Source organism: Mytilus californianus, unplaced genomic scaffold, assembly GCF_021869535.1.
Source record: "Mytilus californianus isolate M0D057914Y unplaced genomic scaffold, xbMytCali1.0.p SCAF_7, whole genome shotgun sequence".
Lineage (NCBI taxonomy): Eukaryota > Metazoa > Mollusca > Bivalvia > Mytilida > Mytilidae > Mytilus > Mytilus californianus.
Genome location: NW_026262723.1, coordinates 83,521,421 through 83,533,957, shown reverse-complemented (window position 1 = coordinate 83,533,957; position 12,537 = coordinate 83,521,421). Strand labels below are relative to the sequence as shown.

General features: G+C 35.7%; 2 protein-coding genes across 2 annotated transcripts; both read left to right on the top strand.

Moving 5' to 3' along the window:
* The first annotated feature begins 4,308 nt into the window (after positions 1–4,308).
* LOC127707648 (L-rhamnonate dehydratase-like) lies at positions 4,309–5,677 on the top strand. The gene has a single exon (XM_052212285.1). It carries the CDS (start codon positions 4,310–4,312, stop codon positions 5,675–5,677), a length of 1,368 nt encoding a protein of 455 aa, XP_052068245.1. The 5' UTR covers position 4,309.
* A 4,994-nt stretch (positions 5,678–10,671) lies between these two features.
* LOC127707886 (L-rhamnonate dehydratase-like) lies at positions 10,672–12,321 on the top strand. Its single transcript, XM_052212641.1, has one exon. It carries the CDS (start codon positions 10,750–10,752, stop codon positions 12,043–12,045), a length of 1,296 nt encoding a protein of 431 aa, XP_052068601.1. The 5' UTR covers positions 10,672–10,749; the 3' UTR covers positions 12,046–12,321.
* Positions 12,322–12,537: the final 216 nt, after the last annotated feature.

The window sequence follows — 12,537 nt, the reverse complement described above, 5'->3', positions numbered from 1 at the left end:
GGTCTATTTGACAATTTCATCAGACAGCGACTGCCATAAACTCCAAGAAGACCTGGACAAACTGGCAAAATGGGAAGAACTCTGGAAAATGGAGTTCCATCCTGAAAAATGTAGTGTCCTCACTGTTACAAAAAAGAAAAAGCCAACCAAGTGGGACTATAAACTCCACGGCCATACTCTGGTGCATGAAACATCAACTAAATACCTAGGCTGCACCATCGCAAATGATCTAGATTGGGGAGAACATATAAACAACATCACAGGAAAAGCCAGCCGAAGCCTTGGTTTCCTACATCGAAACCTCCACATTAGCTCAAAATCCATCAAAGAGCATGCCTATAAAATATTAGTAAGACCGCAAATGGAATACGCCACGACAGTATGGGACCCGTACCAGCAAAACCACATAGATAAAATTGAAAAGGTACAAAGAAGAGCTGCACGATATGTAACCAGCAGACATAGAAATAGATCAAGTGTCAGCAACATGATAAATGAATTAGGATGGAAAAGCTTACAAACAAGACGAAAAGAAGCACGACTCATCATGTGTTACAAAATAACAAACGACCTTGTAGCCATAGACAAGAATAAATATCTACAAAAACCAACAAGAAGCTCAAACCGGACAGGACAACATACTTACCTATTACAGCCAGCCACCAAAGACTGTAGGAAATGGTCCTTCTTCATAAACACCGTCAAGGATTGGAACAAACTGCCACCAGATACCGCCACAGCAAAGTCTCTTGAGATATTCAAGTCTCAAGTCACCAAAACCACAAACTAAATCAACAGAACAATTTGTTTTTATCCTGTTTTTAACCTGTTTTTAATCATGCGCAACTTGCCAGAATATTCATCATGTTGAATGTGGGCAGTATATGGAAGAAGAAGAAGAAGAACTATCCTGGGTTTGTACCAAACTTGGACAGAAGCTTGTTTATGATCATAAGATAGTATCTAGGAGTAAATTTTGTAAAAAAATAAATCCATTTTTTCCTTATTTTACTTTTAATGGACTTAGATTTTCTGCCAGGAAACAACATATTTACTCTGTGGTTAAAGTTTTTAAAATTTTAATAACTTTCTTATACTATTTTGGATTTGTACCAAACTTGGACAGAAGCTTGCTTATGATCAAAAGCTAGTATCTAGAAGGAAATTTTGTAAAAAAATAAATCCATTTTTTCCGTATTTTACTTTTAAATGGACTTAGATTTTCTGCCAGGAAACAACATATTCACTCTGTGGTTAAAGTTTTTAAAATTTTAATAACTTTCTTATACTATTTTGGATTTGAACCAAACTTGGACAGAAGCTTGTTTATGATCAAATGCTAGTATCTAGAAGGAAATTTGTTTTCTTCCAATTAACATTACATTCAGTCTGCAGTTAAAGTTTTTAAACATTTATTAGATTCATAAACTCTCCTGGATTTTTACCAAACTTGGACAGAAGCTTCTTACAATCAGAAGATAGTATCAAGGGGAATATTTTTATTGATTTACTTCCTCATTTTTGTTGAGCCTGCGATTAACAGAAAAGTAGGCGAGACACTGGGTTCCGCGGAACCCTTACGAATTTTTAGAATTAAATTATAAGGAATGACTGTAATACTTTTTTTGTCTATTCGAAATAACATAAAAAATGTGGTGCACACTTTTGAATAACCCGCTACGCGAGTTATTCAGTGTGCACCACATTTTTTATGTTATTTCTTCATAGACAGAAAACTGAATATTACAGTCTAAAAAGGAGTAAATCATGATAAAACATTTCCTTAATGAGACAACTCTCCACAAGATACCAAATGACACAGAAATTAACAACTATAGGTCACCGTACGGCCTTCAACAATGAGCAAAGCCAATACCGCATAGTCAGCCATAGAAGGCCCCGAAATGACAAATGTAAAAGTATTCAAACGAGAAAACTAATGGCCTGATTTATGTACAACATAATAAACGAAAAACAAATATGATATACAGCAACAAACGACAACCACTGAATTACAGGATCCTGACTTGGGACAGGCACATACAGAATGTGGCGGGGTTAAACATGTTAGCGGGTGCCCAACCCTCCCCCTAATCTTGGACAGTGGTGTAACAGTACAACATATGAACAAACTATAAAAATCAGTTGAAAAGGGTTTAACTCATCAGATAGATACAAAGCAAAAACAAGTAACAAAAACACAGAGTGGACGTGCCAGGGTATTTATACATCCCCACAACAAAAAGACACTAAGTACAGATCTGAGAGTACTCGTAGTTACTGACAGCTAGTTGTTCAAAGCCAATAACAACCAATAAAAAATCATGCATCTAAGACTAAAATATCAATCAGTACACATCCAACATTCAATAGATTTAGTGTAAAGACGTCATAAACAGTCAGAGAAATACACGACCTTGTGCAATGCCAAGATACAGGTATCGACAGCTTGTAGAGCCATGAATATGCATATGTATATACATATAAAAATAATACTTAGTTTGATTTTAATTTACTGATAACAAAATCAATTTTAATACCAATAAAAACAATATTCAAAGATCTAATTACAGTGTTGAATTGGTACCCTTTTAGAATAAGTTTATTTAAAGGATCGATATGTTTACCCGGATCGTTTCTAAATTTCCGGGCTCGGTAAACAACATCTTCGTAAAAATTAGGATTTGCTATCCCGTTTGAAATGAGTTTTCTACAGGTACAACCAATCTTCAAAACCAAATCTTTATATCTATGGAAGAATTTAGTAAAGGTTTTAAGTAATTTGTGGTAACGAAATCCCTGACTTATAATTTACCAGTAATACATAGATTACGTTCATTGAAATCCAAAACGTCACAGTAGACACGGGCGTAGCGAACGAGTTGTGATATATAAACACCGTAAGATGGTGCCAAAGGAACATCACCGTCCAGAAAAGGAAAATTAACAATAGGGAACGAAAAATCGTCCCTTCTGTCGTAAATTTAAGTGTAGAGTTTCCCGTGTGAAACTGAAATATCTACATCTAGGACAGGACAGTTATTACCATTTACATTTGAATTATTTAGAGTAAGTTCCTTTGAGTAATTTCGGCAGGATATTTAAAAAATTCTTGATTATTTAACGAAAAAATATCATCAAGATAACGGTAAGTGTTGTTGAATTTATCAATTAAATGCAATTTAGACGGGTCTGTACTGAGTTTGGTCATAAACTGTGATTCATAACAGTACAAGAACAAGTCTGATATTAAAGGGGCGCAATTGGTGCCCATAGGAATACATACTACCTGTCGATAAACTTTATTGCCGAAACGTACATAATTGTTATAAAGGAGAAAATTAACAGCTTCAATCATCTCATCACACCTCCAGTAAGTATATCTAGCATATTTACCTTTCTCATTAGAGAAGAAGGCTTTAAATGAGTTGCAGCAAATATATTTGCATTCAGATTTACCAAACGACCAGTTAATTAAATAGGAAAACTTTTGTTTGATAAGATTGTGTGGAAGTGTAGTGTAAAGAGTTGAAAAGTCAAAACTGTCAACAGAATCAAAAGGACTATCAAAAGCACGTAATTTATCTAAAACATCCAAGGAATTTTTTACACTCCAAAATTAGTTAATTCCACTATTTTCATATATTTTATTACAAAAGTTAATGATAGATTCTTTGATATTAGTTATGGAACTAGTTTAAAAAAAAAGGCACTGAAAGATCAGTTGTAGATCACTTACTAGAGGCCGAGATGATACGATATTTGACTTTTTTGTGTGTAGTTTAGGTAACCAATCCTTAGTAGGGACCTTCAATTGTTCAGAAGAGGCCTTAAGCTGTGATGTGGTTTTGATATGCTTGTTTACTATATGACTCTCTGTGGAGCGCACGGACTTGAATGTAGAAGAATTTAAAATCTCATTCTTAAGAACGTCCATGTAGTATTTACGGCATACCAGCACCACATGTTGGCTGTTTTGTCGGCCGGTACAAACACAAACCGCTTTGAAAGTACTTGAAGTTTGTTTCTGTTCTATGAATTCGGCATAAAAAGAGGGGGAAGCGTTTTTATCGGAGGAATTGTTCGTTACATGAATGACATGCATTTCCGAAGGAAGGCATCCAACTTTACAATCCATCAAAGTATATTTTGGCTACCAAGCTGTTTTCATATTGATTTTATTAAAAAAAGTTGATAAGAAAAGGAAATTGACAATATCGCATCTGACCTTTTGGTTAAGAAAATTATTCATCTGTTTATCATCAACTTTGCTGTCCGTGAGATGGCATACGTTATCTTTCACTATCAGATGTTTTTTATCATTATACTTATTTATCAGGTTTTCAAGCTTGGTTGTAAAATGACTACTATAATTAAGACAACATGTCGGAAATTTCCTCGTATAAAAGCAGTCCGAGCTTACATTTCTGACAACAATGCCAGTGATGACAAAGGAAAGGACCAAGGAGCAGACTGTTATGACGTTGATGATAAACACTGGATTAATGGATATCCAACACCAATTGCAAATCCTATGTCGGGATATGATCAGTATGCAGCCACATGGAAATCATGGGGCATTAACGCACTTGGCTCCTTAGTTGTCGAAGTTGAAGCCACTGACGGTACGACTGGTGTGGGGATCTCAATCGGTGGAGAACCTGGATGCTACATAGTGGAACATCATCTTAGTCGATTCATTGAAGGTCAGGACCCCAGAGATGTTGAACTTATGTGGGACCAGATGTTTCGGGCGACGTGGAATTACGGTAGGAAAGGGCTATCGGTTCAAGCAATAAGCGCAGTTGATCTTGCGCTTTGGGATTTGATTGGAAAAATTAGACAAGAGCCAGTATATGCCTTGCTTGGCGGTAAAACTAAACAGAGACTCCCTGTTTATTGCACGACTACGCGACCAGACATTGCAAAAGAGCTTGGATTTGTAGGGGCAAAGGTTTCGTGTCCTTATGGGCCATCAGCTGGTGATGAAGGTTTTCGAAAGAATGTAGAATTTTTCAAGAACTGGCGGGAAAAGGTCGGACCTGATTTTCCTTTAATGTTAGACTGTTACATGGCATTGACTGTACCGTATTCTATCAAACTCGCAAAAGCACTAGAAACATATGGACTGAAGTGGATCGAAGAATTTCTTCCGCCAGATAATTACACCGGATACAGCGATGTTCGTGATTCAATGCGCGGCAGCACTGTCCTTCTTACTACAGGGGAGCATGAGTACAGCAGATATGGATTTGAACAGTTGATTTCAAGAGGATGTGTAGATATTCTTCAGCCAGACATCACTTGGCTCGGAGGTATTACCGAAGCACGTAGGATATGCGCAATGGCATCTCCTTATGATATTATGGTAATTCCTCATATATCAAGTGTGTATTCATACCATCTACAATATGCTTTTCAAAACTGTCCAATTGCTGAATTTATCAATTTAAGTCCAAAGGCTGATACAATATCCCCATTCTTTAGTGGTCTTTTCCTAGACGAACCTCTGCCAGCTAACGGATTCATTGATTTACCAGATCGTCCTGGATTTGGTGTAACTCTTTGTCGCGATACACTCAGACGTCCCTATCAGAGAACAGAGGAACAAAGCCAAGAACAAGCAGACCGAAATATTAAGAAGGCTGTTGTGGAAAAAGCGCATATGCCATTTTAAGTGTTCTTCCTTGTAACAATGAGGTCGTTTGAAATAAATGTTTTCAAAAAACATTCTTAAACAATTTAATTTGATATTTCAGTTGTCCTCAGCAAGAAATGATAGGTCTTTCGTTTGTACTTGCTTGATATTTCCATTTGTCCTCAGCCAGAAATGGTAGTTCTTTCGTTTGTGCTTGCTTGATATTTCCATTTGTCCTCAGCCAGAAATGGTAGGTCTTTCGTTTGTGCTTGCTTGATATTTCCCTTTGTCCTCAGCCAAAAATGGTAGGTCTTTCGTTTCTTCTTGCTTGATATTTCCATTTGTCCTCAGCCAGAAATGATAGGTCTTTCGTTTCTACTTGCTTGATATTTCCATTTGTTGTCAGCCAGAAATGGTAGGTCTTTCGTTTCTAATTGCTTGATATTTCCATGCGTCCGAAGCACTTTTAAGGATTTATCTTCATCAGGAACACTCAAAGCCGAATATCTGTTAGCCAAATATTGTAAGAACCGAAACAGTTGAAGAGTTGTATGACCAAAAAGGACCTAAAAATTGCCAAATCCATCTAAGTTCAACTCTGCCTGAAGGAGTTGGAACCTTAGTTTCTTTAAAATTTCCAAATTTATAAACGGACAATTTTAGAGAACTTTGTAATAAATCATGTCAGTACCGAAATACTGACTACTGAGCTGTTGATACTCTCGGGGAATGATAGTCCACCAGCAGAGGTATCGACCCAGTGCTGTCAAAAATGAAAACAACACGTTATGAATTTCATGGGTCCGGAGCGATTTTCTGGATTTACCTTCATCAGGAACACTCAAAGCCGAATATTTGAGAACCAAAGTTGTATAAGAATCGAAACAGTTGAAGAGTTATATCACCAAAAAGGATCAAACTGTATACATATAAACTTTATTGCAAAACATGAAACCCTGGCGGGCTAAAAAGCAAACATAGTACATTGTATACACAAGTGACAAGAAACATAATACATGATAAATGTTTTAAACAAGTCAAGTTGATATTAATAATATATATATATATATATAATAATTGACCAATGTGGACCTTATTTTCGCAATTCCATAGATTGCTTTATATAGTCTACAACACTAGACAAAATATTTTTATTGGGATCTAGAATAGTTTTAAGTTTAGAGTTTGAGTCAAGCTGGTTAAAATTAGGATAATGGGTTTTAATTGCATTTATAAGGGAATGTCTTACATTACTGTTAATTTGGCAATGAAGGAAAAAGTGTTCCTCATCATCTAAAACTTTACAAACTTTGCACAGTCTGTGTTCTCTTTGAATTTTTTTATAACGTCCTAATTCAATTTCTAAATTATGATCACTTACACGACAAAAACAAAACAACAAAAATGAAATAATAATTTTAGTATTGTATGCATATGACATAAACACACCTAAAAACGAAAGTCACCATATCAAACAATGCTTGCAGTAACACTTAGCATGCATAACTTGAAAGTATTCCAACCGCCGATATAGGAAATATGTCTTATTGCACACAAAAAAACGGCTGATTTGCTTGCAAGAAGATTTCATACAATAAAGTCATGTACAGGTGCAAAGAAACATTGTTTTGAGTAATGCTAGAAAGAAATTTATAGATAGAATTCAGAAAAGAATAAATGTATTAAGTAAAACATATATGCATGTCACAAACTCGAAGTACGGAATCGATTTTATTCAGAAAAAATGCAGCAAAAATAAAATTATACAGAACATCGATCAATTTTAACTTTGGATTAAAGTAAGTGTCAAATGAAGACCCAACATCCGCCGATTTAATGCGCTTTTAAATGTTGATGTTTTGGTCTCCGTGCATGATCTGTCTAATTTGCGTTTACCTCAACAAATCTCTGATTTATTTCTTATATTATAATTGTATCAACACTATCGTTGTTAGTCTGACCTTGATATGTTATAGATATTTCATATCTTTTGAATAGTTTTGTGGTGTTTCGTAAATTATACCATAGCTTTTGTTGAAACCCCCGGCAATAACCTCACGAGACGAAGTCGAGTGAGGTTGCCGAGGGGTTTCAACAAAAAACTATGGTATAATTTACGAAACACCACAAAACTAACCAAAATATATGAAATATCTGTTTTAACCTATTGCATATGTTGTTGTTTAAAAATGTATATTTCATATATTTTTGTTTATTAACTTCAAAAATAATTTTGATAAGAATCGGTCAAATTACCCTTTTAGGACCTTACACATTAAGCTCCGCCTACTTTATAAAATACGCACGGGCTTCTGAAACAGCGGGGAAATCAGTTGGACAAGATTTTTCGACAGCGATGGATGCACATCTACATTGGTGACGGGTAACGTTACAGACTAAAAACTGTTGAAGGAATTATATGTTCTGTATGTATATGGACGCAAGATATAGTTTGAAAGATTTCTGGAACCCAGATTTAAAGTTGAACTGCAAAGGGTTAGTTTTTTATTTTATTTTATCAAAATATTTGAAATGTTTTTAAGTTTTTGGTATTAATTTATAATTCTGTGGAAATTTAATTCACAAGAATCTTTCTGAGAGTTTGGATGAATCATTCCATGTTTTAATTTGTACCAGAAGCCCAAGTTGTTCATTTAATTGAATCTAATTAAAAAGGATTTCAAAATGATCACGATTAAAGATCATTAAAAATCACATGTAGACTATAGATAATTTAAACAAAAGTTCACCTTTATTTAGAGTAACCAGACGCTTTCTATTCTTAACGGCCCAACATTATAGTTATTACTTAAGCAAATCGTTAAATTAAGATGTATATAAAATCGGATACGGATCCAGGATTTTGAAAAGGAGGGGGGGGGGGGGGGTCTAGCCATCCAATATTTGGAGTAATAAAACGAAATATCTATGCATTTACCATATATAAAGCTTCTTGAAAGGGGCATGCCTTCCCCCTTCCTCCCCCTTAAAAAGCCGCCACGGCAAATTTCAACCTTTACATGTAGCTATACAGTTGATCCTAAGGGACTACAATCCAAGTATACATCTCAATAACCGAAAATCGAATTATATTTTCAAGTATAATATAATAATATATTTATATATACTTTTTTTTTAAAACTTTGTTCTTGAATCGAATTTTCGTTCATTTAAAAATATAGGACAACGGAGTTGGTGTATGTGGGTTCGATTCCCACCCTAGGCATTCATTTATATCGGCTGGTGCAAAGCGGGCGGTTTAGCTTAGTGGCCCCTACACTGACTCTGTTGTTCCTATTTAAAAAAAATCAGGCGGCCTCGAATAGGCCTTGCTATCTTCCTTTTTTTCTTTTCGAATACCAAATACAACAAAACCATGGTATAATTGTGAAAATTATACCATAGATAGCTATGGTATAATTTTCGGTTATTGAGATTTATACTCTTGTTGCATTCCCATAGGTTACATTGTACAGCTATAGGTTAAATATAAATTAAACTATCTGGTGAATTTGGTTATCGTAAGAAAACTTATCAACATATTTGAACTATCATATTATCTGTTTATAGATTCACGATAGCTACCATGCAATGTACAAACAAAACTGCACGCTCAGCTATCAAACGACTTGAACGGAAGGAAAAAGATTTCAATTAAAGGCGCAAATAATTGACCGTCGATTTGGAGTTTAATATAAGCTTATATGACTCAACCGCTTTATTTATTGATGTTCTGAATCGTACCTTCTGAATAAGCTACACCTACAAAATTATATGCAATTACATGCATTGAGAAATAATTCAAAGACAGGAAATACTGACTTTCTAAGGATAAAATTAATATATCACTGGTAAATTTTAATGGCCTGAAATTGCAACCTCAGCCTTAAATAAACGACCAGGCAATAACATTTCTTTCATTGAACAGTTGTTTCCTACCTCACATTTAAACAAGTTAAATGTGCCATATGTCAACTATTTCATTTATAATAAAACATTTTCGCCGCTTCACATAAGCAGCTGTGTCACATTAGTCGTTTTGGCTGTACTCGAGTTTTTTTTTCGCATTATGATTCCAACTGCAGGAATATATATCTAATAAGAAGTGGCATCTCACACACAGTTTACATTATTATTGCCGTATTACAAATATTGATAAAGTTTATTATCTTAATGTTTTTGTTCAATTATTGTATGTAATGTTTCTTTTTTTCAGGGGGCGGGGGATTATGTTACCCCAATTAGTTGACTTGGGTAGCACTATATGATCACCTGGACTTATTCCATCTGGCGGTAAAACCAATGATAAGGAGGGTGTCCGATTGGCTGTGTGTGATGTATATCTTCTAAGCCATGTCCTGTTAGATTTGGTACGATAAACGTAATGCCTCACGAACAAAAACACCAGTTCAATTGGACCAACACCAAATAATACCTTTCAAGAAAGATCAAGAATGCATTCAATTACTGAAGCACACTCAAAGTACTAAAAAGTACTTGATGATTTGTGATATAAAAATCCCAACGTCCTACACTTTGCTATAAACAGCTGTACTTCCGAGTGTACTTCAATGGCATGAACAGATAACCCTTCTGCAATACAAAAACGGTAAAACAGAGATGAAAATAAAGAATAAATAAAGACACAATTTTGTATTATTTCAAACTATAAAAAATATAAGCGAATAAATGACTTCCATAAATACCAGACGCTGTGAATTAACAATAACATTTATCAATAATTGTTAAAACGATAAAAACATAACATAACAAAAATAACAGAATGAAGGATAAATTATCAACTGCTTTCCATATGATTGTTTATATTGTGGACTTTAATTAACTGTTGCCCCGTAATTTATCGGGCCGACTGATGCGACCTTCAATGAGCTCTTTATTTAATCTCCATTATCAATTGCCCCATCTATCTCTATCTTTCCCACGGACGGTGTTTATCAACTATAAGATACCTTTATATAAATAAAGCTAGTATTTGATAGGTAAGGTGTTGTTGACAAATAAGCATAGGATGAATTTACATAGCCACGTACGTACTGATAACTACACCTGTTAACCATCGGAAGATTGCAATTCATCAAAAAAGGTTCATCATGTCGAACAATAAGTGCAGAGATTTCCCCAGAATTAAAGCTGTTCGAGCCTTTGTTACTGAGCAGCAGTCGCTAGGAGACCAGGGAGCCGACTGTCATGATGTGCAAGACGATCACTGGATTAACGGGTTCCCGACCCCTGTCGCTAATCCAATGTCGGGTTACGAACAGTATTCAGCGACCAGAAAATCATGGGGTATTAATGCGCTTGGATCCCTTGTAGTCGAGGTGGAAGCCACGGATGGAACGACAGGTGTCGGGATCACTATTGGCGGAGAACCTGGGTGTTATATAGTTGAAAAACATTTAAGTCGTTTTGTCGAAGGTCAAGATCCTCGAGATGTTGAGCTTATTTGGGATCAAATGTTTCGTGCTACCTGGAATTATGGAAGAAAAGGTTTGTCTGTTCAGGCAATAAGCGCCGTAGATATTGCTATCTGGGATTTATTGGGAAAAATCCGAAAGGAACCAGTTTATGCTTTACTTGGCGGGAAAACAAAAGATAGACTTCCAGTCTACTGTACAACAGCACGACCAGATATAGCTAAAGACTTTGGTTTCGTCGGTGCGAAAGTACCATGTCCATACGGGCCAGCAGCAGGCGATGAAGGTTTCCGTAAAAATGTGGAGTTCTTTAAGAATTGGAGAGAGAAGGTTGGTCCAAACTTTCCGCTTATGTTAGACTGTTACATGGCTCTTACTGTGCCATATGCAATTAAATTAGCTAAAGAACTTGAAAAATACGGGCTGAAATGGATGGAAGAGTTTCTACCACCAGATAATTACACTGGATATAACGAGGTTCGTAGCGCCTTACGCGGAAGTAGCGTAATGTTGACCACAGCAGAGCATGAATACAGTAGATACGGATTTCAGCAACTAATTACCGCAGGGTGTGTTGATATTCTGCAGCCAGATATAACTTGGCTCGGAGGTATTACCGAGGCGCGTCGAGTGTGTGCCATGGCTTCTCCATATGATACAATCATAATTCCCCATGGATCAAGCGTGTATTCCTACCATCTGCAGTATGCGTTTCGGAATTGTCCTGTAGCCGAATTCATAAATCTTAGCCCAAAAGCAGACAAAATTACACCATATTTTGGCAATCTTTTCGTAGATGAACCACTTCCAAAGGATGGATTTATAGATTTACCAGATCGTCCAGGATTTGGAGTTACTCTTTGTCATGATACTCTTAAACGTCCTTATGAGCGTACAGAAAAACAGTCAAAGGAACAAGCAGACAAGAATATTAACAGAAAAGTTCCTGAAAAAGCTCACATGCCTTTTTAATATCGTATGTTCAACGGATCCAAGCAGTTTACCAAACAACATTGGTTTAAATTGGACAATCACTCCCGTATCATTTTTTTCCTTTTTATCTACGTCTGGAATATAGTGCTGTTTCTGGCACATGCTCAAGAAACTCTGAATATAATGATATATTCCAGATTTAAGATATTTCTTATTTAAAGTTTGTAATTTGTATAATTCATATGTATTTATCTAATAATTGTACTGATGTTTGCCTGCAATGGGTTCCTCTATTGGAAATAAATATTATCTATACACCACGCCTTACTTAGTGCTATTTAACACAGAAGATTTCTAAACCTTGCTGTTACGTCTTACTCTTTCAGAACGTGTCACTGTTATTACTTATGGGAACTACGTCGTTTGTTAACGGTTCACATTTGCAAGATCTGTACTAAACAGAGCAAAACTTAGTTAGTTAAAAATGTGGTATGTTAAAAAGAGAGGCGAAAGATACCAAAATATATGGCA

Bases quoted from the DNA above. Each gene is read 5' to 3' on its own strand.
- LOC127707886 (XM_052212641.1), top strand. From the start codon at position 10,750: ATGTCGAACAATAAGTGCAGAGATTTCCCCAGAATTAAAGCTGTTCGA.
- LOC127707648 (XM_052212285.1), top strand. From the start codon at position 4,310: ATGTTTTTTATCATTATACTTATTTATCAGGTTTTCAAGCTTGGTTGT.